This window comes from Rhinoderma darwinii, chromosome 5 (assembly GCF_050947455.1).
Source record: "Rhinoderma darwinii isolate aRhiDar2 chromosome 5, aRhiDar2.hap1, whole genome shotgun sequence".
Classification (NCBI taxonomy): Eukaryota; Metazoa; Chordata; class Amphibia; order Anura; family Rhinodermatidae; genus Rhinoderma; species Rhinoderma darwinii.
Window position 1 is genome coordinate 150,415,787 of NC_134691.1, and position 27,238 is coordinate 150,443,024.

Below are 27,238 nucleotides of genomic sequence, written 5' to 3' on the forward strand. Positions count from 1 at the left end.
GGTGACTCTCCATAGAGTGGCTCCTGCTTAAGGGTAACCAGAATAGTGAGAGCAGAGTGCCTGCTACAAAGACCCCCTTTCCCGAACTGGAGTTTCGAGGTATTGTAGGCTACTCACACAGTTCTCTGGAAGGGATGTGCGGGTGTGCTCTTCTAAAGGAGAGCCATGTCAGTCAGCAGCTCTTCTCCAATCAGTGGTGCAGAACTGTTCTAGCAGCCCACAAATTGGAAGAGCGCGCTCTCCTCCAATACTCTGCCGTCAATTATTTTACAAATTACTTACAGCACCCCCAAAACTCACTTTCAGGTGTAGAGGGGCTGTAGTGTGTGTGTTCTGCTCCCATTATTATAACTAGCTTTAGGCACATCTCTTACAGATGCCTGTTCCTAAAGTGCCATTGTCTCAGGATTTTAAACTTTATCAATAAGATTTTCTATTTCGGGGCTTAGATATGCGTGACACAGAAATAATTGGTTAATTAATCTGGTATCTTAACCCCTTAGTGACCACCAATACGCCTTTTCACAGCGGTCACTAAGGGGCCTTAGGCTAGGCTGCCGCCTTTTAACGGCAGCCTAGTCTAAGTCCTGCATGGGTGTCCCGTGAAGGCTGGAGCAGGTGCTCAGCTGTCTGATGACAGCCGGGCTCCTGGGCAAACGGTAGCGATGGAAGTTTACTCAGATTGCGGCCGTTTAAACTATTAAATGCTGCGGTCAATAGTGACCACAGCATTTAAATCCTTTACAGAGGGCGGGAGCTCCCTCTGTCACCCATCGGCGGCACGCAAATGCAATCGCGGGCCTCCGATGGGGTGTCATGGCAGCCGGGGGCCTAATAAAGGCCACCAGGCCTGCCCTGGCTATATGCCTATTAGGCTGTGCCAGAAGCATTATTGTCCAAGTATACCAAAGCATTATATCTACGATCTAAAGATCGCATAATAAAGTCCCTTAGTGGGACTAAAAACATAAGTAATAAATGTTAAATAAAAATAAAGATTATAGCAACCAAAAAACAACTTTTTTTTTTCCATAAAAAGTGGATTTAGTAAAAGTGTGAAAAAGAAAAAAAAGGGACACATATATGGTATCGCCGCGACCATAATGACCGAAACAATAAAGTTAACATGTAATTTAAACTGCAAGGTTAACGGCGTAAAAAAAAAAAAAACCACCACAAAAAACGGCGACACTTTTTATTTTTTCATTGCCCCCCCCAAAAAGTCATAATAATAAAAGTTGATCAATAAGTCCCATGTATCCCAAAACAGTACCAATCAAAACTGTCTCGTCCCGCAAAAACATGCCCTCATATCACTACCTTGATGGAAAAATAAAAAAATGACTGGAAAGAGACTATGCAAAAATAAATAATTTTAGTTCAACAGTTTTTATTGTGGAAAAGTCGTAAAAACATAAAAAAAACGATACATATGTGGTATCGTCGTAATCATACCGACCCAATGAATAAAGGAAATGTTATTTATGCCGAACAGTAAACGGCATTATTTTGAAATGCATAGAACAAGGGCAAAATTTCAGGGGTTTTTCTATGCCCCCAAAAAAAGTTAATAAAAAAAGTTAAAAAAACATGTACCCCAAAATGGTGCAATGGTACAACTAATCCCGCAAAAAAAAAGTCCTCATGCAGCTATGTCGACAGAAAACTAAAAAAAGTTATAGCTCTTTGAATGCGACTATAGAAAAATAACAAAATAGCTTGGTCATTAGGGCCGAAAATAGGCTGGTCACTAAGGCCTCACGCACACGACCGTAGCCATGTGCATGGCCGTGATTTCCGTGTCGGCCAGACACGGAGTGTCACCTGCAAATCTCTGGCCGTGCACATGGCCGCAACCAATATTTTCTATGAGCCTGAACCGCAGAACACGACTCTAATAAGACATGTCCGTCCTTTCTGTGGTCCAGGCTCCTGGGCCACGCACGGACTGTGGAAACCACGGTCATGTGCATTGGCCCATAGAAATGAATGGGGCCGCAGTTCTCCCGTGGATTTTCGGGGGAATTGTTGCCGCAAAACACGTTCGTGTCCATGGGGCCTAAGGGTTTAAGATCTTTTTAATAAAAAAATAAAATAAAGACATACCAATCTGGTCATTGCTTTCGATATCCTTTTTGCTGGCAGTGTCAATTTGTAATGGCTGATTTTATGTATAAAAAAAGAAATAAATGACAAACTTTATCTATTGTTGTAGAAACCAAAACATATACACACACATACACATATATATATATATAAAATAATTATAAAGACATGCAATTCTACAGAAAAGCTAAAAACTGACCTTTCCAAACCTATTAATTTCAGGGGAAGACATGTCTTGTAAAGGATCCATGGTGTCTTGATCCAAGTCAGACAGATGTAAAGTGCCTGAAATAAGGTTTCACAGGTCTGAAGATTGCAATACACTTAAGATTAGGATCGGCCACAATGGGCTAGGCTGAACCGCCAGATCAGGGACTTCGTTAAAGAGGCTCTGTCACCAGATTCTCAAATCCCTATCTCCTATTGCATGTGATCGGCGCTGCAATGTAGATAACAGTAACGTGTTTGTTTTTTTGAAAAACTTTTCATTTTTGGCTACGTTATGAGCTAATATATATATATATATATATATATATATATATGCAAATGAGCTTTGAAATGGACAACTGGGCGTGTTTTTTGTCGTATGTCCATCTGGGCGTGTATTGTGTTTTTAACTGGGCGTGTTTACTTGTTTTACTAACTGGGCGTTGTGAATAGAAGTGTATGATGCTGACGAATCAGTGACCAATCAGCATCATGCACTCCTCTCCATTCATTTACACAGCAGCATCACGTTCTTACTAGAACGATGTGCAGCCACATACACAAGTGTCCTGATAATGAATACACATGACCTCCAGCCTGGACGTCATGTGTATTCAGAATCCTGACACTTCTGAATCTTTTCTGTGAGATTTCCAGCAAGGGAAACGAAATCTCGTTTACCTCGTAATCTCGCGAGATTACGCGTGGCTTGCTGAAATCTCACAGAAAAGATTCAGAAGGATTCTGAATACACATGACGTCCAGGCTGGAGGTCATGTGTATTCATTATCAGGACACTTGTGTATGTGGCTGCACATCGTTCTAGTAAGAACACTATGTGCTGTGTAAATGAATGGAGAGGAGTGCATGATGCTGATTGGTCACTGATTGGTCAGCATCATACACTTCTATTCACAACGCCCAGTTAGTGAAACAAGTAAACATGCCCAGTTAAAAACACAATACACGCCCAGTTGGACGTACGGAAAAAAACACGCCCAGTTGTCCATTTCAAAGCTCATTTGCACACATATATATATATATATAATAGCTTATAACTTGGCCAAAAAATAACGTTTTAAAAAAAAAAACTAAAAAAAACACGTTACTGTTATCTACATTGCAGCTCCGATCACATGCAATAGGAGATAGGGATTTGAGAATCTGGTGACAGAGCCTCTTTTAAAAAAAATAAATAAAAAAAAAAAAAATTGGAAAAGTAAACCCAGAATGCAATTGCACAAAATGGCAAACGATCAGCTGTAAGTGGCCCACCACACACACGGTTTCAGATCACGACTGGCCAAAAAAAAACTAATCAATCCACATAGTTTGCATAAAATTTTACAACTATGATTGGCCGCAGTGGTTGAAATTAGTCATTTCGGACAACTTTCCATCTTATGTATATGGCCTGTTTTATACATGTTGTAGACATTGTAATTGCATTTTGCAGCTATTTAAATCAACACAAACCAATAATTCTGCAAGAATATTAATGCCATCATAAAACACTATCCCCTTTGCACCGCAGCCAAATTTGGCATTCATCACACGGTTATATTTTTCGATTCTTCATCTCCGCATTCTGAGAGCCATAACCTTTTGATTTTCCTGGCGACCTGCTGTAGCCATATGAGAGCTTGTTTTTTGAGCCCGTTTGATTTTTTTGAATGTCTATTACTTTTGCTAGTGTTCCAACTTAAGTGATTTCCTAATCTCATGTACCCTAGTCCTATTTTGTGTAAGGAAATAATTTTCTAAAATGTTCGACAATCCTCTCCTAAGGCCCTATTCACACAGCAGTGTTTCCCGGCCGTCTGACAGCCTTTTAAAAAATAAGCCGTCACACGGTCTCAGTAGGAACAATAGACCCCAAATGGGGCTATTCATACGACCGATATTTTGATGGCCCGGGAAGTCAAAAAATCCGACATGCCCTATTTTCGGCTGTTCTCCCAGCCGCTCTGCTCCCATAGAAGTCTATGGGGCCGGGTAATACACGGCCTTCACTCGAATGTGTTCCGAGTGACGGCCGTGTCTTCCGTCGATCGATCTCTCCTCCTCACAGTGCGAAGTGCATGTGAGGAGAAGGGTATTTATTTGCTGCCTGTAGGCGCGGAATCCCCAATCCCCGCCCACAGCTTAGTCAACGTTGTAGCCGGTGATTGGGGATTCCGCTCCAGAAGTCCCTGACGTCACTGTCCATATATGGACAGTGACGTCAGGGACTTCTCCTGGAACGGTGGCGTTATCTACAAAACGGTAGGGGGGGGGTGACATCTATGGGGGGGGGGTGCTGTGTAGAACTACCTAGGGGGGGGCTGTGTGGCACTACCTACAGGGGGGGGGGGGCTGTGTGCCACTACCTACAGGGGGGGGGGCTGTGTGCCACTACCTACAGGGGGGGGGGCTGTGTGGCATTACCTACAGGGGGGGGCTGTGTGGCACTACCTACAGGGGGGGGGCTGTGTGGCACTACCTACAGGGGGGGGGCTGCGTGGCACTACCTACAGGGGGGGGGCTGCGTGGCACTACCTACAGGGGGGGGCTGCGTGGCACTACCTACAGGGGGGGGGCTGCGTGGCACTACCTGCAGGGGGGGCTGCGTGGCACTACCTGCAGGGGGGGCTGCGTGGCCCTACCTACAGGGGGGGGGCTGCGTGGCCCTACCTACAGGGGGGGGGCTGCGTGGCACTACCTACAGGGGGGGCTGCGTGGCCCTACCTACAGGGGGGGGCTGCGTGGCACTACCTACAGGGGGGGCTGCGTGGCACTACCTACAGGGGGGGCTGCGTGGCACTACCTACAGGGGGGGCTGCGTGGCACTACCTACAGGGGGGGCTGCGTGGCACTACCTACAGGGGGGGCTGCGTGGCACTACCTACAGGGGGGGCTGCGTGGCACTACCTACAGGGGGGGCTGCGTGGCACTACCAACAGGGGGGGCTGCGTGGCCCTACCAACAGGGGGGGCTGCGTGGCCCTACCAACAGGGGGGGCTGTGTGGCCCTACCAACAGGGGGGGCTGTGTGGACCTACCAACAGGGGGGGCTGTGTGGACCTACCAACAGGGGGGGCTGTGTGGACCTACCAACAGGGGGGGCTGTGTGGACCTACCAACAGGGGGGGCTGTGTGGACCTACCAACAGGGGGGGCTGTGTGGACCTACCAACAGGGGGGGCTGTGTGGACCTACCAACAGGGGGGGCTGTGTGGACCTACCAACAGGGGGGGCTGTGTGGACCTACCAACAGGGGGGGCTGTGTGGACCTACCAACAGGGGGGGCTGTGTGGACCTACCAACAGGGGGGGCTGTGTGGACCTACCAACAGGGGGGGCTGTGTGGACCTACCAACAGGGGGGGCTGTGTGGACCTACCAACAGGGGGGGCTGTGTGGACCTACCAACAGGGGGGGCTGTGTGGACCTACCAACAGGGGGGGCTGTGTGGACCTACCAACAGGGGGGGCTGTGTGGACCTACCAACAGGGGGGGCTGTGTGGCACTACCAACAGGGGGGGCTGTGTGGCACTACCAACAGGGGGGGCTGTGTGGCACTACCAACAGGGGGGGCTGTGTGGCACTACCAACAGGGGGGGCTGTGTGGCACTACCAACAGGGGGGGCTGTGTGGCACTACCAACAGGGGGGGCTGTGTGGCACTACCAACAGGGGGGGCTGTGTGGCACTACCAACAGGGGGGGCTGTGTGGCACTACCAACAGGGGGGGCTGTGTGGCACTACCAACAGGGGGGGCTGTGTGGCACTATCTATAGAGAGCATGCAAAACAGGGCAAAATCGGCCGTTAAAAACTGAAACACGGCATGAAACGAAAAGCATACAAAACGGCAGAGAAAAACGGACCAAAACGGCCAATTTGTATCAGCCGACACTCGGACCCGGTCGTGTGAATAGAGCCTAAGTGATGCCATTGTTAGAATTAAATGGGTATTCTCAGCTCGGACATTTATGGCATATGCAAAGGTTATGCCATAAGTGTTTGATAAATGCAAAGCCCTCCTCTGAAACCAGAACCTCTCTCTAGAACGGTGACCCCGGCCACTGAGTGGCTGGGAGAAAGGAAAACGCTGAGCTACAATGTTTTCGTAACTCCCATTGAAATGAATGGGAGTTCCCGGATTAGCGTAGAACAGCGAGCTACACTGTTTCCATAGTTCAGCACGCCATAAACAGCGTAGCTCACTATGCTACTCTGTTAGCGTAACTCCAATTCACTTTTATGGGAGTTATGAAAACAGTGTAGCTCAGCAAGCTGGGCTGTTTCCGTACTAACGACCACATCATAACTTAGTGGCCGGAGAGCAGCTACAGCGGGACAAGGAAGGACAGCAGTCGGGTTTCCCCCTGCTAGAGATAGGGGGGACACACACCTATCAGACATTTATGGTATATCCTGTGGATATGCCAATCATTTTCTAGATGAGAATACCCTTTTAAATCTAAGTGATTCTGTGGGTTAAAGTACCACTTCTTATTGCGAATTGCTGCGGCTTTGAGATACGGTTTTAACATACACAGCATGTTCAATGTGCTCCACCTGTAAAAAGCAACAAACCAAAACCGTATTGCATTTCGTGGCACACTAGGGATACAACACCCATAGGCCTTATTCACACGAACGTGTCCGATTTGCGCGCACAAAAGTTCAGTGTGGCAGCTGTATATGGTGCGTGGCTACATGATTTTCGCGCAGCTGGTATCAGCTGGTATCATTAAGACACTCTGTTTTTGTGTTTACAAACATAAAACAAGGAGGTGCTTTTCTGTATTCATTCATTTCATTTACTACTGTAGTGCGAATCACACGCGGCACCCGGAAGTGCTTCCGTGTGCCGAGCGCGATTTGCACGCACCCATTGACTTCAATGGGTGCGTGCTGCGCAAAACACGGGCAAGTATAGGACATGTCGTGAGTTTTACGCAGCGGACATAAGCTGCGTGAAAATCACGACCTGTCAGAACGGCCCCATTGACTTACATAAGTGTGATTTCCACGCGCGTAGCACGGACGTAAAACACGTTCGTGTGAATAAGGCTTTAGGGTATGTTCCCATGTGTTGGAAAATCAAAAGCAAAATCTCAGAAAACTGAAACAAATAGCGTGTTTTTGCTGCATATACAGCTGTGGGTTTAAATGCATAATCTGTTGTAAAAGTAGTTTTGATACAGTTTTTATGCTCCTTATAAGAGTCTATGGCCAAAAAAAATACAGTGTCTTCGCTCAGACTCGGCAGCATAAATTGACATGCTGCGGATTATTAAGTCGCACAATTTTAGCCACAGTGTGAAGGTTCAATTAAAAGGTTTCCTGTTGCTAGTTAAGGTTAAGTTGTATTTAACTTTCAGAAAGATGTATTCATTTTTGAAACGTTGACTTTTATCACTTTAAGGCCTCATGCACACGACCGTATTTTTTCCCACCCGTAAATACTGGCGTAAATACGGGTCCGGTGTCACACGTATTCCACCCGTTTTGCACCAGTATTTACGAACCCGTGCCCGTAAATATGGGTCCGGTGTCACCCGTATTCCACCCGTATTTACGAGCACGTTTTTGGCGGCAAAATAGCACTGCACTAATCGGCAGCCCCTTCTCTCTATCAGTGCAGGATAGAGAGAAGGGACAGCCTTTTCTGTAATAAAAGTTAAAGAAATTCATACTTACCCGGCCGTTGTCTTGGTGACGCGTCCCTCTCTTCACATCCAGCCCGACATCCCTGGATGACGCGGCAGTCCATGTGACCGCTGCAGCCTGTGATTGACCTGTGATTGGCTGCAGTGGTCACATGGCCTGAAACGTCATCCAGGACGTCGGGCCGGATGTCGAGAGGGACACGTCTCCAAGGCAACGGGCGGGAGACCGGACTGGAGGAAGCAGGAAGTTGTCGGTAAGTATGAACGTCTTTTATTTTTATTTTTTACAGGTTTATTCTGATCGGTAGTCACTGTCCAGGGTGCTGAAAGAGTTACTGCCGATCAGTTAACTCTTTCAGCTCCCTGGACAGGGACTATTTACTGACGTCGCTTAGCAACGCTGCCGTAATGACGGGTGCACACATGTAGCCACCCGTCATTACGAGAGCTCCATAGACTTCTATGGACTGTCCGTGCCGTTATTACGGCCTGAAATAGGACATGTTCTATCTTTTTCAACGGCACGGGCACCTTCCCGTGAGAAAACGGGAAGGCACCCGTCGCCAATAGAAGTCTATGAGCCCGTTATTAGGGGTCGTAATTACGACCCGTAATAACGGGAGTTTTTACGGTCGTGTGCATGAGGCCTAAGTAAATTCTATTTTCTTGCCTAGTATAGCCATGTTTCATTGGTAGCTGATCAGCCAGAGTCGCTGCTACAAATCTACCACATGTCAACAAACTAAAACTAAATGGCTAATTGTATCCTGTACACAACTCCCAACGCCTTGCACATAGGAAAAAGGTTATTTTTTGAAACATTCGATTCTAGAACAAATGATGAATATCCGGTCAATGAAAACACATACCAACCTGAAGCTTGTGGAAGAGACTGCCTGGGAGTTAGCAGGGCCGAGACACCTGGTAGTTTTAACTCTGAGAACGAAAGACTTTCTGCCACACCTTTTTCTTTTCTAGTCTCCCTTTTAATTCCTGTAAATTTCAAAGATTTGCCCTTCACACAAAAAAAAAAAAAAGTTAAAAAAAAAAGTGGGGAGTTCAATGCAATACATTTTAATAAGACTCCTTGCAACACAAAACTGCATCCCGTCATGTTGTACAAGTGTCCAATTGCTCTAACTCCTCATTTGGGAAAGGTCTTCTTGCATCCCCTAAAAGGGATCAAATTCAGTTTTTAGCTCGATATATTTGGTCCCTACATGGAGCCTCATTTTTTCTGTGTGAACGCAGCCATAGGTCGTATTCAGACAGTGGATCGTCAGGGAAATGCAGGATTAATTTTATCAAAGATTTTATTTTTTTGCATTCCTTTTATAGGGTCCAGAACCAGTTTTCTTTTTTTTTTTTTTTTTTAAGATCTAAATACACAGCTCCCACACAAAGCCATAATATGGCCATTCGGGCTTTAGAATGGATGTAATGCACGCAATTACATGATGAGATGACATACTCAACCAAGTATATTGTGTTTAACATTCCAGTCAAAAATTAAAAATCAGCCAACACATGCGGTTTATATATGCCAACTTCTACACTGTAAAGTCTTTGGGGGGAACCTATTAGGACTGGCAAATTTTCCGACTTTCTAAGTCAGAAAACTGGCGTTGAAGTGTTGTTAAACCCCCCTCCCCCTTGTGTTTCTTGCTATTTTCTGCTACTACACAGAAAATATTGCAGCATTAAGCAACTGCATTAGGTATCTGCTGTCTCCATGACACTTTTTTTCAGGCCAGTACACTCGGAGCGACAGCCATAGGCTAGTGAACACATGTGGTGGCAAATGACCACACTATTTTGCAGTTTATCGTGCAGCCATTTGCCACCACATGGGTGTGTGCATTCAGCCGCGTGCGGCTGCCATCTAACGTGTTCTCACCCTAACGCCTAATTCAGACGAGCGTGTTCAGTCCGTTAAATACGGTCTGTGTGTCGGCCGCATTTCCCGGACCGAACACACTGCAGGTAGCCGGGCTCCTAGCATCATAGTTATCTATGACGCTAGGTGTCACTGCCTCGCTGCGGGACAACTGTCCCGTACTGTAATCATGTTTTCAGTATGGGACAGTAGTTCCACGGAGACCGGCTCCCTGCAGTGTGTTCGGTCCGGGAAATGCGGCCGACACACGGACCGTATATCACGGACCAAACACGCTCGTCTGAATTAGGCCTTATGGAGTTAGTCGCATGTTTATTACCTCTCCTTATATATCAGTTGGCCGGTGCACAATACTAAGCCCCTCCTAGGCTGGGGAAAAAGTAAAACTGGCAGTGATTCGTCAAGGAGCAGCATTGCTTTGCCTCTGTTATGGGTAGCACAGGCATCATCTGTGGCCTAAAAGGGGACACCAGGAAATCTCGGTAATGGCATTCAAATAAATGAAAATTCGGGGGCTTTTAAAGCTCCACAACTGACGAGCAGCTGAACTTTTGTTTTTTTGCTGGAGTAAGTCTTTAAAATGCCTTAAGCTTCCATAACAGACCTCCCAATTATCTTTATTTGTTGTGATGGATGGAAAAATTTGCTTATATTCTCTGTATTAAATTACATTATGAATTATCAAACAGGATGCCAGATTATGCAGAGATGTAATTTTTATTCCACCTGAAATGACTTCCTTCCCCCCCATTTCAGAAATATATGATCTTTAAATGTTTTTTTCTGTATCCTTGTAGCAGTCTGACTGAACACCCAGACATGACGTTATCACATTCCTTATTAATTTGTCTCCATTATTCACATACATACTTGCAAATAACTCCTCCACACCTCCTCCATTTTAGAGGCCAACAAGCTATTGTATTCTTGCCAAGAGAATTTGAAGGTGTTCAGTAACGTAAGAGTCTATTGAAGAATTATAATATTACATTTGAAATGTATTGTGTGTCTGTGATTGGCTCAATATGAAATATTCTCATTGTATGCTATTGGCTGAGTCAGTTATTGTCATATTGTAAACGTTTGGCTGAAATCAAGCCTATTCCCCTTTTGAAAGATGATATTATGATATGAGTATTTTTGAGCATACAAACAATGTCTGTTTCTCTTACTTCTCTCAAAAATGTATCAATATAATCAGTTTTTGGTTCTGAAACCTGGGAGATTGATAGTATGATGGCACAGAGGTTGGACATTGAATTTGTGAAACAAAAAAACTGCAGTAGATAAGGAGCTTATTCTTACACAATCTTTCACACACGTATTGCTTGAGCCTTGGAATTAGCTGTCATGACATCACATCTCCTCGACGCCGTGAAATTTATCCAGAAATGGTATGAAAGAATGGATCCAAAAGGTATGTTAAAACTTTGTGTGATGAATGATTTCAGGTGCGTACGTTATCTTGAGTTGTGGGTGAAGATGTGTAAATCTTGAATTGCTGATATGAAAGATTAGAGAATTTTTGGTGGCAATGAAACAGTTAACAAGAATAAGTTGAGGAGTGATGACTCCCCCCCCCCCCCCCTTTGGAAAGCAGAGACATAGCGGATGGTTTGGGAGTTGTAATTTACATGTGAAGGATTGCAGCCTGGACAGTGGGGGAAAAAACTTGTGCTGATCTGTTTAAGGCTATGTTCACACGGAGTATTTTGGGGGAGGAATATCTGCCTCAAAGCTCCAAACGGAATTTTGAGGCAGATATTCCTCCCCCAAAACACTCCGTGTGAATAGCAATTATCGCGCCGTTTTTCGCCCGCGGCCATTGAGCGCCGCGGGCATAAAACACGCTTTCTCCTGCCTCCCATTGAAGTCAATGGGAGGTCAGAGGCGGAAGCGCCCGAAGATAGGGCATGTCGCTTCTTTTTCCCGCGAGGCAGTTTTACTGCTCGCGGGAAAAAGACGCCGACGCCTCCCATTGAAATCAATGGGAGGCGTTCTCGGGCCGTTTCTGCCGAGTTTTGCGACGCGGTTTCCGCGTCAAAAAACTCGGCAAAAGACCCCGTGTGAACATAGCCTTAGTGTGTCATTTGTTATTTGGCTGTCCTGTTAAGTTGTTAAGGATCAAAGGTTATCCTGTTGCCCGTTTGCTCTGAGATAGCCGAGTGTCAGGCAAGGTACAGACTGCCCGTAGGTGACAAAGGTTGGATATTCTTAGGTAATATCCTGTAGTACCAGAAGGACTTCTACGGTTAAGCCCTGATAATGGAGAACTCAGAGGATAGGGAAAACGTTGAATATTGTTTTGAGTAACCATTGATACGCTTCTAGCACACTGCCAGCTTGTAATATTCTGTGTAAGGGTCCTTAAAAACAGTTGGTTGTATTGTCTGACTGTCATAAGGTAGGAATCAGTACAGACTGACTTCTTGAGTGCATTTGATAACGCAATATACTTTGTTGTAGCATAACCAATAAGTCTGTAGTAGTATAACATCAAACCGTCCGGATCGAATACCGTTGTAAAATAACAACCTGTGTTCAATGAACGACCCGACACATACCCCAAGTGCCACCTGTGTTGTAGTAGTATAACTACCTATACAAATTACAGTGACAGGAGAATTAGTATTGGCTCGCTCCCAGGGCCCCTAAAGAATCATCACAAAAATACATCACAGGCTGTATGAAGCAAAGCTATACCCCGGTAGCAAGTGCTTTGCATAACTGGAAGATGAGGGGTTTGTAGACATTTGAAATGAATGTGACAAACTCCTGCTTGAGTCAATGTAGGTTCACGAATGTCGATTGTGTTGAAGAATTTGCTCTTGTAATTTGTTGATTGGCAGCAAATGGTCTGTTCTTGAAGTTCAAAACAGTGAGGGATCAGAGGAAAGGATACCCCACTGCTATAACGTCTGGAGGAACGACTTTGATATCGTATTGGTAAGACAGCCTAGTCCGAAACTAGTAAGATGGGCTGGTCTGAGAGCAGGGGCGTAACTAGGAAAGACTGGGCCCCATAGCAAACTTTTGACTGGGGCCCCCCCTCCCCTGGGTGTCACACAACCCCCCCCTTGTAGATAGTGCCTTTTTTACAGCCCCCCCTGTAGATAACGCCATACAGCCCCCCTCTGTAGATAGCGCCATACATCCCCCTGTAGAGAACGCCATACAGCCCCCTGTAGATAACGCCATACAGCCCCCCTGTAGATAACGCCATACAGCCCCCCTGTAGATAACGCCATACAGCCCCCTGTAGAGAACGCCATACAGCCCCCCTGTAGAGAACGCCACACAGCCCCCCTGTAGAGAACGCCTTACAGCCCCCCTGTAGAGAACGCCATACAGCCCCCTCTGTAGAGAACGCCATACAGCCCCCCCTGTAGGGAACGCCATACAGCCACCCCCCCCTGTAGGGAACGCCATACAGCGTTCCCCCCCCTGTAGGGAACGCCATACAGCGTCCCCCCTCCAAAAAAAATGCGACCTACTGTGTGTCCTACAAAATACATGTATCCCCTCTCCACAGGATATCCACAGGATAGGGGATACATGAGTGATCGCTGGCAGCGATAGGGAGAACGGGGGACTGAAAGTCCCCTGAAGTTCTCCATGACAAACCTCTGACTTCCGGCGTCTGCGCAGCTCAATAAAAATGAAAGGAGCGCTGGTCACGCATGCCCACAAGCACGACCGGCGCTCCATTAATTTCTACGGAGCTGCCGACACAGACCCCGGAAGTCCGAGGTTTGTGATGGAGAACTTCAGGGGACTTTCAGTCCCCTGTTCTCCCTATCGCTGCCAGCGATCACACATGTATCCCCTATCCTGTGGAGATCCTGTGGAGAGGGGATACATGTCCTGTGGAGAGGGGATACATGTCCTGTGGGGAGGGGATACATGTCCTGTGGAGAGGGGATACATGTCCTGTGGAGAGGGGATACATGTCTTTTGCTCTATTTTGCGCCTTCAGGACCAGACACCGTTTAGCCATTTTTAGCATGTGTTAGTTAAATGGCTATAACTTTTTTATTTGTTGGGCTAAGGACGTGATTTTTGCGACGTTTTTTTCGTAGACAATGCAGGTTTCATTTTTTATCGTTTTTATACACACCTTTTTTGCTATTTTAGAATTTTTATTCATAAAGTTTGAAAATAATAGTAAAAAAATAAGCTTTTTTACATTTCAGCTATTTTTTTTTTGGTAATAACATAGTTTTACCCTAAAATAGACCTTTTATTTGTGATCGGCATTGTCTACTGTAAATTTTTATATATTACATGTCTATATTAGGGTAATTGGGTCAGCGCTAGCGTTACAACAATGATTGGCGGGGGGGGGGGGACATTTTTTTTTTTGGGGTGGGTATTTTATGTGTATTTATTATTTACATTTTTTTTACACTTTACTTTATTATTTTTTTATTACTATGGTCTGTCCCCCAAAGGTCAAAGAAGACCTTTGGGGAACTTTATATATATTTTTTCTTTCTTTTACACCATGTTTTTCCACTGTAACTGGAGCTGCACAGCAGCCCCAGTTACAGGGGAAATCAGCCCTCTCATAGTGACGATTGTCACTAATAGGGCTGTGCTGGGTCTAGTAAGACCCAGCAGCAGCCTGCCACTAACGGCACCCGGCGATCATGTGACAAGTCACATGATCACCGGGAGGAATAGAGACAGCGCCGCTGCTGCTGTCTCTATTCCTGTACACAGCGCGCCTTCAGCGCTGTGTACAAGTGATCAGAGAAGACAGAAGCAGCGAAAGCTGCTTCTATCCTCTCCTCAGGGTCCCCGGCAGTCACTGACAGCCGGAGACCCGACATTCAGCTGCCCGATCGCGCGGGCAGCAAGTTAAAACCCGAGCCGTAGAAAGTCTATGGCTCGGGTTTTAAGGACCCTGACCGCTGGCCGTAAAAATACAGCCAGCGGTCGGGAACCAGTTAATGGCAGAGCGGGGAGATACCTCCCTGCTCTGCCGTAGTGTTCAGTGGCGTCCCGCTGTAGCAGCCATAGCGGCTGCTAGCGGAGCCTCCGGCCATGGTGGGGGCCCGTGCCGGCGGGCGACACGGGCCCCCTCATGCCGCGGGCCCCGTAGCAGCCGCTACTGCTGCTACGGCGGTAGTTACGCCACTGTCTGAGAGGTCTGTCAGCAGACGAGGCTGGTGCCTGGAGCAAGGGAATATTCTGGAGCTTACCCTCCTCTCTCCAACCATGGGGTCAGGAAAAAAGTGAGACAAAAATGCGGGACAGCCTTGCTGCACGGGTCTTGGCCATCATTATAGTAGAAAGAGCAAAAGGAACTGAGGCTGTGATTGTAAAGAATGTTAAGTGATGGAAGGTGGATCTTGTGGAACGTTGGAAGAACGTGAATGAAAAAGGATTATAACAAACTGTAAAAAAATGGTTAAAAAAAATGCAGGCTGTGTGGATGTTAATAAATGGGTGTTTGTGAATGGAGAAAGAGTAAACGAATCCGGTATGCTGCATGTAAGGAATTAATGATGTTGAGTAATGTAGATTATGATCGGGGGAGTGATATGTGTGACGTAACGTGTGTCGAAGAAAAGTAACAAAACCAGACTGGTACAAGCTTATACATTGAGCAGGGATTGCATGGATTGATGAGACCAGTGGCCACAGATCTATATTGCATGCTCCCATTCTTGACAGTGGTACTGTGTAACATTTTTGGTGTGTCTTGTGTATGGGGTTAAATAATTAGAGTTCTAAAAGTCATTCAGGAGTGAGTTTGTTTTTTGTTTTTCCAGCAAAGCAGGGTCTGGAGGAGGAAAAAAAAGGGAGGTTCTGTGACCGCCCTCAATCCTGTCCTCTGTAAAAAAAAACAAAAACAATGCGTCTTATCTTTACACATGTGCTGTTGTCCATGAGTTCGCAGAGAGTGGAATGTTGCAGCAAGCTTGGTCTGTCTGCATAAAAGCTACGAAATATGGACTGCTGGAATGTGTGGCGTTATGCTGCATATTCATGTGTTATGATAGGATTTGACGTTGTAATGTTTTGAAGTAAATTCAAAGGAATTAAAATACAGATTGTGAGACACGGGGTCTTGAAAAATTATGTACCCCCACTGTTCCCTACTTCCACACACAGTTTATTGGTTTACTGTAATAAACTTAGCAGTTAATTATTCTCTGTTGTGCTGGATAAATACATTTTTATTTTTTATTTTATATATGCAGGCAAGGGTATAGTATGTTGTAGTATTGAAAGGCTGAAATCCACTTATTGCAGTATGTTTATGACCTACTTCTGGCCTGTAAGTCAGAATAAGACTGCCTAAATGGCATTTTTAAAATGTGTTTTAACCCCTTCCCGCACCTTGACGTAACTGCACGTCAAGATAAGCAGTAACTTCCAGCACCTCGACGTGCAGTTACGTCTGTAATTTGACAGTTAACCACCGCGCAGCGCTACACCGCAGCGGTGGTTAGCTGCGCGGGGTGTCTGCCCTGCATTCCCTGTTGCTGATCAGCAGCCCATCGCCGCTGATTTCGGCAGTTAACCCCTTCGATGCGGCGGTCAATTGCGATCACCGCATACAAGGAGTTTAGCGGTGATCAGCAGCCCCAACGTGAAATCACGGGGGCTGGCGATCGTACCCATGGAAACCGGTCGCCAGACAATGGCTTCCGGGCTGCAATGTACAGAAGCCTATGAGGACCAGCCTCCGGCTGGTCTTCATAGGCTTCCTGTCTTAGTGACTGTCACGTCACAATGACAGTTGTAATGTATTCCAGCAGCGATCAGAGCTGCAAGTCTAAGTATCCCCTAGTGGGACAAGTAAAAAAAAAAGATAAAAATGTTTTATAAAAAAGTATGAAAATAAAAGTTATAAGTTACATCAACAAAAAAATGCTTTTTTCCCCTACAATAAGTCTTTTATTATAGGAAAAAAATGAACGTTAAAAGTACACATACTTGGTATCACCGCGTTCGTAAGGACCCAAACTATAAAACTAAAATGTTATTCCCACACAATGAACACCGTAAAAAAAATAAGTAAAAAAACTACGCCAGAATCGCTATTTTTTGGTCACCACCCCTCCCAAAATATACAATAAAAAAAAGTGATCAAAAAGTTGCATGCACGCCACAATAGTACCAATAAAAACTACAACCCGTCCCGCAAAAAATCAAGCCCTTACACAGCTGTTTTGACTGAAAAATAAAATGATGGCTCTAAGAATATGGTGACACCAAAAAAATATTTATAAAAAAGTGATTTTATCGCACAAACGCTGCAAAACGTAAGAAAAACTATATACATTTGGTATCGCCGTAATCGTATCGACCTGCAGCATAAAGTAAAATTGTCATTCATAGCGCCGGGTGAATGCCATAAAAAAAACGAGAATAAAAACCATTGTCACAATTGCTGGTTTTTGGTCACCTTGCTTGCCAAAAAAATGGAATAAAGGGTGGTAGATTTAAAAAAAAAAAAAAAAAAAAAAATCGCATGTACCCTAAAATGCTACCAATGAAAACTATTAAGCCCTCAGACAGCTCCGGTGAGGAAAAAATAAAGAAGTTCTGGCTCTCAGAATATGACGATGCAAAATGTGCAGTGTTCCATAAGCGGATAAGATCGGGCATCATGTGCCCAATGTCGCACTGATAAATATCTGCGGATTATTTATTTACCCCATTATTATACCCTCTTATTATACCCCTGATGTACTCTGCCCAGCTTACATATGCCCCCACATTATAAACTGAAATACCAGCCAAACAGAGCTACTACCAAGCAAGATCTGTGCTCCAAAACCCAAATGCCACCCCCTCCCTTCTGAGCCCTGCAGTGTGCCCAAACAGCAGTTTACGCCCACAGATCTGGCATCGCCATACCCGGGAGAACCAGATTAATATTTTATGAGGTATTTGTCTTCAGTGACACAAACTGGGCATAACATATTGTGCACTCAAATGGCATATCAGTGGAAAATTTTAATTTTCACTCCACACCACCCCACCCCGTTGCGCATTAACCCCTTCGTGCACCGCGACTTAATAGCATGTCGTGGTGTGTGGGGGGGGATGTATGGAGCAGGCTCACGCGCTGAGCTCGTGCCATACTTTGCGGGTGTCAGCTCTGTATTACAGCTGACACCCAGGACTAATGGACAGGAACAGCGAACGCAGTTACAGGAGCTTGTAAAAATTACAATATACTGCAAGACATTAGTATTGCAGTGTATTGTACCAGTGATCTAATGATCGCTGGTTCAAGTCCCCTAGGGGGACTAATAAAATGTGTAAAAAAAAAAAAAAGTAAAAGCTATTCGTAAAAAAAAATAAAAAAATATTTAAAGTCGAAAAGAAAACCCTTTTCCCAATTTTTTCACTAAAGCAATGTAAAGAATAAAAAAAAATACACAAAATTGGTATCGCTGTGTCCGTAAAAGTCCAAAAACTATTATAATATACCAATATTTAACTCACACGGTGAACGCTGTAAATAATAAAGAATGTAAATCGCCAAAATTGCTGTTTTTTGGTCACCTCAGCTCTTAAAAAAATGTTAATTAAAAGTGCTCAAAAAGTTGAACGTAACAAAAAATGGTACCAATAAAAACTACAGTAGGTCCCGCAAGAAAGGAGTCCTCACACCACTTTCAATAAATAATTTACAGTTAAGCAAAAAAAGAGAGGGGAGTGCCTTTATTCTCAGCCGGCTATGAAAATATGCAATGTACTAAAATATAACTTTTATTAGATATAATTAAACAAATAAACAGGTAGCTAAACCATAACAGAACAAATGTTAAAAATAAGCCAATGCTCACTGACCGAAGTGAATTTCTCTCGGATGCAATCAGTCAACACAGTGGGGTATGTCATTATTTGTGTATCTCACAGCGTCTGCAGAACACCGTGGTGCACAGATCAGTGGCGTCAGTAGCGAACGGTCAGTGAAGCATTGTATTAAAAATTATGAACCCCCCCCCCCCCGACATCTTTCGCTACATACGTAGCGTCCTCAGAGGTACAAATGGGGCAACTAACGGCGTGTTACTAGTCCGCCCTTCTTAAGCCCTCGGACCGCCATGACAGTGGGCGTCGATCCGCTGGGACCCAATTGAATGAGGCCGCACAGCTTGGCCGTCATCGGCGAGACGGACAGGTACGTGGGCAAATCACAGTTGTCAAAAGGCTGCACCAATCCAAATAAGGAAGCACGCGCGCGTGCTAAGTGCTGAAATACAGCAAAGAAACGAAGTGCGAGAGCATACCGATATTTACCGCAAGATTACTGCCACTAACAATTTACTCCATTGGGAAAGTTTCCACCCTCCAGCCCTGAAAAAGGGCATTCCCATAGGGCAGTATCTTAGAGCGACGCTGCTCCGAGGAGAAAACTTTCCAAGCCGAATTTGACAAACTGTACCTTAAATTTCGTGCACGTGGATACCCCAAAAAGTCTCTACATAGAGCTTACGCCAGGGCCAGAGCTACCACCAGAGAAGAGCTACTACATGGGAGAATGAAGGAAAAGGCTATACCAACATCTCTAATTAGATGTATAGGAAACTTTGCCGTGTGTTCTCCTCAGGTTTTTAAAATACTCCAAAAACATTGGTCTATCCTTCAAGCCGACCCGGACCTTAGGAACATAGTTTCCAGTATACCTAGTATTACTTACCGTAGGGGTAAAAATCTTAGTGAGTTTCTCGTGCACAGCCACTACTCTAAACCATCTATTCCAAAGAGTACTTGGCTTCCCCCTCCTGTGAAGGGCTCCCATCCATGTGGTAGATGTTCATTTTGTCATCTTATGCCAACCACCAAGTCCTTCATTAACCCTGTGGATGGTAAATCTTTCACCATCAAACAATTCATCAACTGCCAAAGCAGTGGAGTTGTTTATGCAATACGATGCCCCTGTCCCAAACTGTATATAGGCAAAACTATACAGAAATTGAAAAGACGGATCTCAAAACATATGAGCAAAATCAACAATGGTGAAGACACTCCACTTTCTAGACATCTCAGATCCATACATAATGGGAATACAAAAAAAATCTCCAAATCTGGGGGATTACCCAATTAAAACTGGGCCCCAGAGCTGGCAATCTTGACAGGAAACTCCTTCAAGAGGAAGCTCGGTGGATCCACAGGTTGAGCTCCTTGAGCCCCTTGGGTCTCAACGAGGGCTTCACCTATGCTGCCTTCCTTTGAATAAGAGGGGCAATACTTCAGAATTTTTCATCCCCCCTTCCTGTGGGGGTATTCTTGATTACCGCAATCCATATAATTCCTCTGTTTATCATTTACTTGTGAAAAATTATTTTCCTGTCTGCCAACCGAACAAAAGTTCTCCCCGGAGGGATGTCTCTAAGCTGCAGAGGATTAGCGGTGACAACGCAGGATGGGTCTATGATAGTCTGAAGGGACTCCACCGTGTCTGCCGTCTCAAACGATCTGGACAGGGCATCGGCCCTCACATTCTTGTCAGCGGGACGGTAGTGGAGCAGAAACTGGAAACGGGTGAAGAACAGCGACCACCTAGCTTGACAAGGATTTAGTCTTTGAGCGGACTGAAGGTAGGTGAGGTTCTTGTGGTCGGTGTAGATCAAGATGGGGTGAGCAGCGCCCTCTAGAAGATGTCTCCACTCCTCCAGAGCCAATTTGATAGCCAGTAGCTCCCGATCTCCAATGGAGTAATTGCACTTAGCAGAAGAAAACAATCTAGAGTAGTAGCCACATACTACTGCCTTTCCTTTGGAGCTCCTCTGGAATATAAGTGCACCAGCACCAACAGAGGAAGCGTCCACCTCCAGTGAGAACTGCCGATATACGTCAGGGTGATGGAGGATTGAAGCTGAAGTGAAATCTTTCTTGAGGCTAATGAATGCGGACTTTGGCTCTGGAGTCCACACCCTTCTTGGTAAGGGTAGAGATGGGAGCCGTCAGAGAAGAAAAGTTCGGAATAAACTGCCGGTAGAAATTGGCGAATCCCAGGAACCATTGTATGGCCCTTAGGCCTTGAGGGCGTGGCCATTCCAGGACAGACTTTCGTTTCTCAGGGTCCATCTTAAGACCTTGATCCGAGATGACGTAGCCCAGGAAGGGCAAAGACCTCTTTTCAAAGGCGCACTTCTCCAACTTGGCATAGAAGTCTTTTAGTCGCAGAAGAACTTGACGAACATGCATTCCGATGGGTCATCAGATCTGGGGAGAAAATTAAAATATCATCGAGATAAACTACAACACACATATAGAGATCTCGGAAGATATCATTGACGAACTCCTGAAATACTGCGGGAGCGTTACACAGTCCGAAGGGCATCACTAGGTACTTAGGCTACCACACTGGGGCATTATGCACAACATAAAGAACCTGAGGCATCAGAATCATTTTAATCAGGTTTGCTCGACCTAACGCTGAAAGCGGCAGCCCAAGACATATTATGGTCCTATCTTTTAGTTTGTCCAATAATGGCTTCACATTCAGAGCGACAAAATCCTGCACCCTCGTTGAGACCTTAATCCCCAGGTATTTAAACTCTGTGACGCAAGGTACATTGATTCCCCCACCTCCAATGGCGTATCCAGTGGCGTAAGTGGCAACAGTGCCGACTTATTCCAATTAATTTGCAGCCCTGAAAATCTACCAAACCTTTCCAATACAGTCATTATTACCGGCAGTGACCGGTCTACCTCCCCAAGAACAACAAAATATCGTCCGCATATAGTGCTATGCGCTCCTCCAAGTCCCCACAGCAAAACCCTTCTATACCCGGATGTTGCCTCACTATATTTGCCAGGGGCTCGATCACCAGAACGAACAGTAACGGGGAAAGTGGGAAGCCCTGTTGTGTCCCCCTCCCCAGCCCAAAAGAGTCCGACATCATTCCATTGGCTCTGATTGTAGCTACCGGTTCCTTAAACAGCAATTTTACCCATGTACAAAAATTCCTCCCAAAACCAAACCGCTCCAAAACAGCCCATAAGTACCCCCACTCCACACTATCAAACGCCTTAGCGGCGTCTAAAGACAGCACTGCCCTACACCGTGCGTCTCCAGCATCTGTTTGCAAGTTCAGGAACAATCACCGTAAATTAACCACAGTGGATCTTGACGGCAAGAATCCCGACTGATCCGGGCCCACTACTGTAGTCACTACTCTTGTCAGCCTGTTAGCTAGGACCTTTGCTAAAATTTTAGTTTCAGAGGGCAGCAGGGATATTGGTCGGTAAGAGCTTTTTTTTATATATTCTAGTTCCTTTGTATGTTAGCAGGGATGCAATGTGATACCACACTTGCACTGTCTTCTTATTTGTCTATAATTATTGGTTCTCATAATATTTGGACGTCCCCTCAGGCTCTCAGCCGATATTTTTCACTTACCTTGTCGTTCTCTTCCTCCGATTCACTAAGTGCAGTGACATGCGCAGTCCCTGCCCTCTCGCACTTCGTTTCTTTGCTGTATTTCAGCACTTCGCACGCAGGCGCGTGCTTCCTTATTTGGATTGGAGCAGCCTTTTGACAACTGTGATTGGCCCACGTACCTGTCCGTCTCACTGATGACGGCCAGGCTGTGCGGCCTCATTCAATTGGGTCCCAGTGGATCGATGCCCACTGCACATGGCGGTCCGAGGGCTTAAGAATGGCGGACTAGTAACACGCCGTTAGTTGCCCTATTTGTACCCGAGGACGCTACGCATGTAGCGAAACATGTCGGGGGGCTTCTTCATAATTTTTAATACAATGCTTCACTGACCGTTAGCTACTGACGCCACTGATCTGTGTACCACGGTGTTCTGCAGACGCTGTGAGATACACAAATACAGACATACCCCACTGTGTTGACTGATTGCATCCGAGAGATGCAAAATTCACTTCTGTCAGTGATCTTTGGCTAATTTTTAACATTTGTTCTGTTATGGTTTAGCTACCCGTTTGTTTAATTATATCTAATAAAAGTTATATTTTAGTACATTGCATATCTTCATAGCCGGCTGGGAATAAAGGCACTCCCCCCTCTCTTTTTTTTGCTTAACCGCAAATTAGTTTTTTCTTGTGAAAGTCTTATGCTTGTCAGCCTGCTGGGTCTCTCCTTTCCTTTTTTGCCTCACACCACTTTATTGACTGAAAAATAAAAACGTTATGGCTCTTGGAATGCGGGGAGTGAAAAACGAAAATAAAAAAGCAAAAAATGGATCAGTCCAGGAAGGGTTAATTAATGTCTAATAAAAAAGCATTTGTGACCACATGTGGGGCATTGCCATACTCGGGAGAAATTGCTTTACAAATGTTGGGGTGCTTTTTTCCTTCTTTATTCATTGTGAAAATTAAAAAATTCAACATTTTAGTGGGAATAATGTTGATATTCATTTGCACAGCTATTGTAATAAATTCTGAAAAAGACCAGTGGGGTCTAAATGCCAACTATACCCCTAGATAGATTCCATAAGTGGCGTAGTTTCCCAAATGGGGTCACTTTTGGGGTATTTTCACTGTTTTGGTCTCTCAGGGGCTTTGCAAATGCGATATGACAACCCAAAAACTATTCCAGCTAAATCTTGGCTCCAAAAGCCGAATAGCGCTCCTTCACTTCTAAGCCCCGCTGTGGGTTCAAACGGCAGTTTATTACCACATATGGGGTATTTCCGTAATCGGGAGAAATTGCTTTACAAATGCTGGGGTGTTTTTTCTCCTTTATTCCTTGTAAAAACTCAACATTTCTATGATTTTTCAGAAAATAAAGTCGATTCTCATCTTCACAGACTAATTCAAATACATTTAGTATAAAAATCGTGGAGTCAAAATGCTAACTATACCCCTAGATAAATTCAGTGAGGGGTGTAGTTTTCAAAATGGGGTCACTTTTGGGTGGTTTACATGGTTTTGGTCCCTCCAGTTCATTGCAAATGTGACACCGGCACTGAAAACTAATCCAGCAAAATCAGCGCTCCAAAATCCAAATGACGATCCTTCTCTTTGGACCCACAGCAGGGCTCAGAACAGCAGTTTATTACCACATTTGGGGTATTGCTGTAATCGTGAGAAATTGCTTTACAAATAATTGCTGAGGTGTTATTTCTCCTTTATGCCTTGTGAAAATTAAACATTTCTAGATTTTTTCAGAAAAAAAGTAGATTCTCATCTTCAAAGACTAATTCAAATAAATTTAGCATAAAAATTGTGGGGTCAAAATGCTAACTATACCCCTAGATAAATTAATTGAGGGGTGTAGTTTCCAAAATGGGGTCCCTTTTTTTTTTTTTTTTTACTGTCTTGGCACCACAAGACCTCTTCAAACCTGACATGGTGTCTAAAATATATTCAAATAAAAGGAGGCACCAAAATCCTCTAGGTGCTCCATTGATTCTGAGGCCTGTGTTTCAGTCCAGTAGCATACTAGGGCCACATGTGGGATATTTCTAAAAACTGCACAAACTGGGCAATATATATGGAGTTGCATTTCTCGTGTAAAACCTTGTGTGTTACAGAAAAAAAAACTATTACAAATGAATTTTGGCAAAAAGAAATGACATTTGTAAATTTCACCTCTACATTGCTTTATTTCCTGAGAAACGCCTATGGGGTTAAAACACTTTCTGAATATTGTTTTGGATACTTTGAGGGGTGCAATTATCAAAATGGGGTGAGTTATAGGGTCTTTCTAATATATAAGGCCCTCAAAGCCGCTTCAGAACTGAACTGATCCCTGAAAAAATGGGCTTTTGAAATTTTCTTGAAAATATGAGAAATTGCTGCTAAAGTTCTAAGCCTTGTAACGTCCTAGAAAAATAAAAGAATGTTCAAAAAATGATGCAAATATAAAGTCGACATGGAATATATGAAATAGTAACTATTTTGTGTGGTATTACGGTCTGTCTTAGGAATGATTCACACGAACGTGTATTACGTCCGTGATACGCACGGACCTATGTTAGTGAATGGGGCCGTTCAGACAGTCAGTGATTTTCACGCAGCGTATTTCCGCTGCGTAAAACTCATGACATGTCCTATACTTGGCCATTTTTCATGCATCACGCACCCATGGTAGTCAATGGGTGCATGAAAATTGCTCACGGCACACGGAAGTACTTCCGGGTGCCGCGCGTGATTCGCGCTACAGTAGTAAAAGAAATGAATGAAAAGAAAAACCTCCTGCTTTTATGTCTGTAAACATAAAAACAGAGTGTCATCACGCTGCCATATGCACGGAAAACACGCAGGCACACACCAAATACTCATGCCACACGGAACTTTTGCACACGCAAAACGCAGCGTTTTTTACGCGCGCAAAACGGACACGTTCGTGTGAATAAGGCCTTACAAGCAGATACATTTCATTTTAGAAAAATGCAAAATTTTTGCAAATTTTCGGAAAATGTTGGTGTTTCACACAAATATTAAATTTATCGACCAAATTTTTTTACTAACATAAAGTACAATCTGTCACGAGAAAACAATCTCAGAATCACTTGGATAGGTAAAAGCATTCAAGTTATTACTACATAAGGTAACATGTCAGAATTGAGAAAAATTGGCTTCGTCCTCAAGGCCAAAACAGGCTCAGTCCTGAAGGGGTTAATAGTATGCGTCTGCAAGTTTTCTAGAAGATAAACTGCAGTTGTGTCAGGAGAAAGTCACTTTTTTTTCTAGGCTATTGCCCCCAGATAGAGTGCCAAATTTTACTATGTTGGGATATGTAGTTTTGAACACTGCTACATTACTTCCGCAGAGTCCAAAAAGAGGGGGGGGGGGGAAGTAGTGATGAGACTGATCAGGTACGTCTCAGTGACAACACACAATTTTGTTTTGATGAATTTAGAGCTAGGAGGTCTACAAAACGTGTATGAGACCCAAATGAATAAATGTGTATGAGAGTAACCCAGATTTTACGTTTTTCTGTGTAGATGGTTCCAGATCAGCAAATATGGCACTGGGTATGCTGTGCTGTAGTCACTCAATACGCGACCACTCCCCTCCAGCAAATCTTCACAGGAGACCATGCAGACGTCACTTACAGATAAGTTTTTATAGTGTTAGAAGGGAAGGAGGTGAAAATTGCCTGAGAATTGTTCGTTTTATACCAGGTTTCAGTAAAATAATTTTTGTTTGTTTGTGGTATTAATCAGGTATTTACAGGACCAGATGGGGGTGGGATTTACAAGTGTTCTGGATCATAGGAGCGTGGAAAAATAACGTACGTACAACACAGGATACACGGTAGTCATGACGCAAGAGATAAATCATCCATAGACCACTCCAACCTTCTTGTTAATCTCAAGAAGTGGAGCTGGAGGTGCTCGCTGAGGCTTGTAACCTGGCAGTTACTCTAGGTACGCTTTTGACATCACCCACGATTATGGGCCCATTGGTAGTAGGAACTTTGTTGGATCATCGGGTAAGCCAATTGAGAGCGCAAGAGATGACACACGTGGCAAGGAGAGTATGTGCCAGGTATCAGCAAATTGGCTTGTTGCAGGATTCAATAATGCCAACACTAGGTTTGTAGTAGCCTGCATAATATGCGCATGGCATGAAATAGTTAAAACAGCAAAGGTACCCATGAAAAGTGCACCCTGGCCCGATTACAAATTCCAGCGACTGCAGAACATACAACTACCCAAGGTAGGTGTGTATGAAAATGTACTCATATGCGTAGACCATACATTCTTATGTATGGTAGTCTGATGAACTCTTACATCAATATGGCTACTGGCAGTGTTAATATTAAGATTTGATTAGATAGATGTATTATCAGTGCCAATATCCAATATGGCTGCAGCCAATTCATGGGTGTAGTGCGCATACACGTGGTAAGGTGCCGTTCGTGATGTCTCGCGGCGTATTGTGGGTGCTGCGCTTCTGCGCAGTACGGACGTCAGGATGCCGCGTTACTTGCATTGATGGTATGTGGCCGCACATATGCCTCCAAGACTGCAAGGATCAATTTGGTAAGGTCTGATTGGTATGTCCCAGGTTTTACAGCTGTTGCTAGTAAATTCTGTTAGAGCCATTTGATTGGTTTACAGAGCAGTGCCAACCTTATCATACCCGCCTCCCACGAAGAGACCTTCTCAGGTAATACAAGTTGTTTTTAGCTTCCTAAGATATTAGGAGCATGTACAAGGGTGTTAATTTGAATCTCAGAGTAGCTAAGAAAAAAATTGGTTTGAAGACACTTGTCAGATAAAACATTGTATCTGTGAATATTCTTGTGGGTAGGAGCTGTTACAGGTCAGCTCAGATCAAGGTACAAATCCCCCTCTAAAGTGTAACACCAAGTGCAAAATAAAATGTACCCAGTAGCAACGCATTTTCTAGGTGCCCTGTCCAGTAGGACAGAGACATTTTTCTTATATAAAGGTGTTTGTTTAACTTAGT

The 27,238-nt window shown here is 44.6% G+C and overlaps 1 protein-coding gene across 1 annotated transcript in view; it reads right to left on the bottom strand.

Annotated features, from left to right (window-relative positions):
* SYCP2L (synaptonemal complex protein 2 like) overlaps window positions 1–27,238 on the bottom strand; it is a 344,080-nt gene that overhangs the window by 113,310 nt on the left and 203,532 nt on the right. Inside the window, exons 27-29 of the mRNA XM_075828429.1 lie at window positions 8,841–8,982; window positions 2,306–2,391; window positions 2,107–2,161 (exon numbers count right to left, since the gene is read on the bottom strand). Coding sequence (XP_075684544.1) covers window positions 2,107–2,161; window positions 2,306–2,391; window positions 8,841–8,982 — 283 coding nt within the window. The remainder of the gene's footprint in view (window positions 1–2,106; window positions 2,162–2,305; window positions 2,392–8,840; window positions 8,983–27,238) is intronic.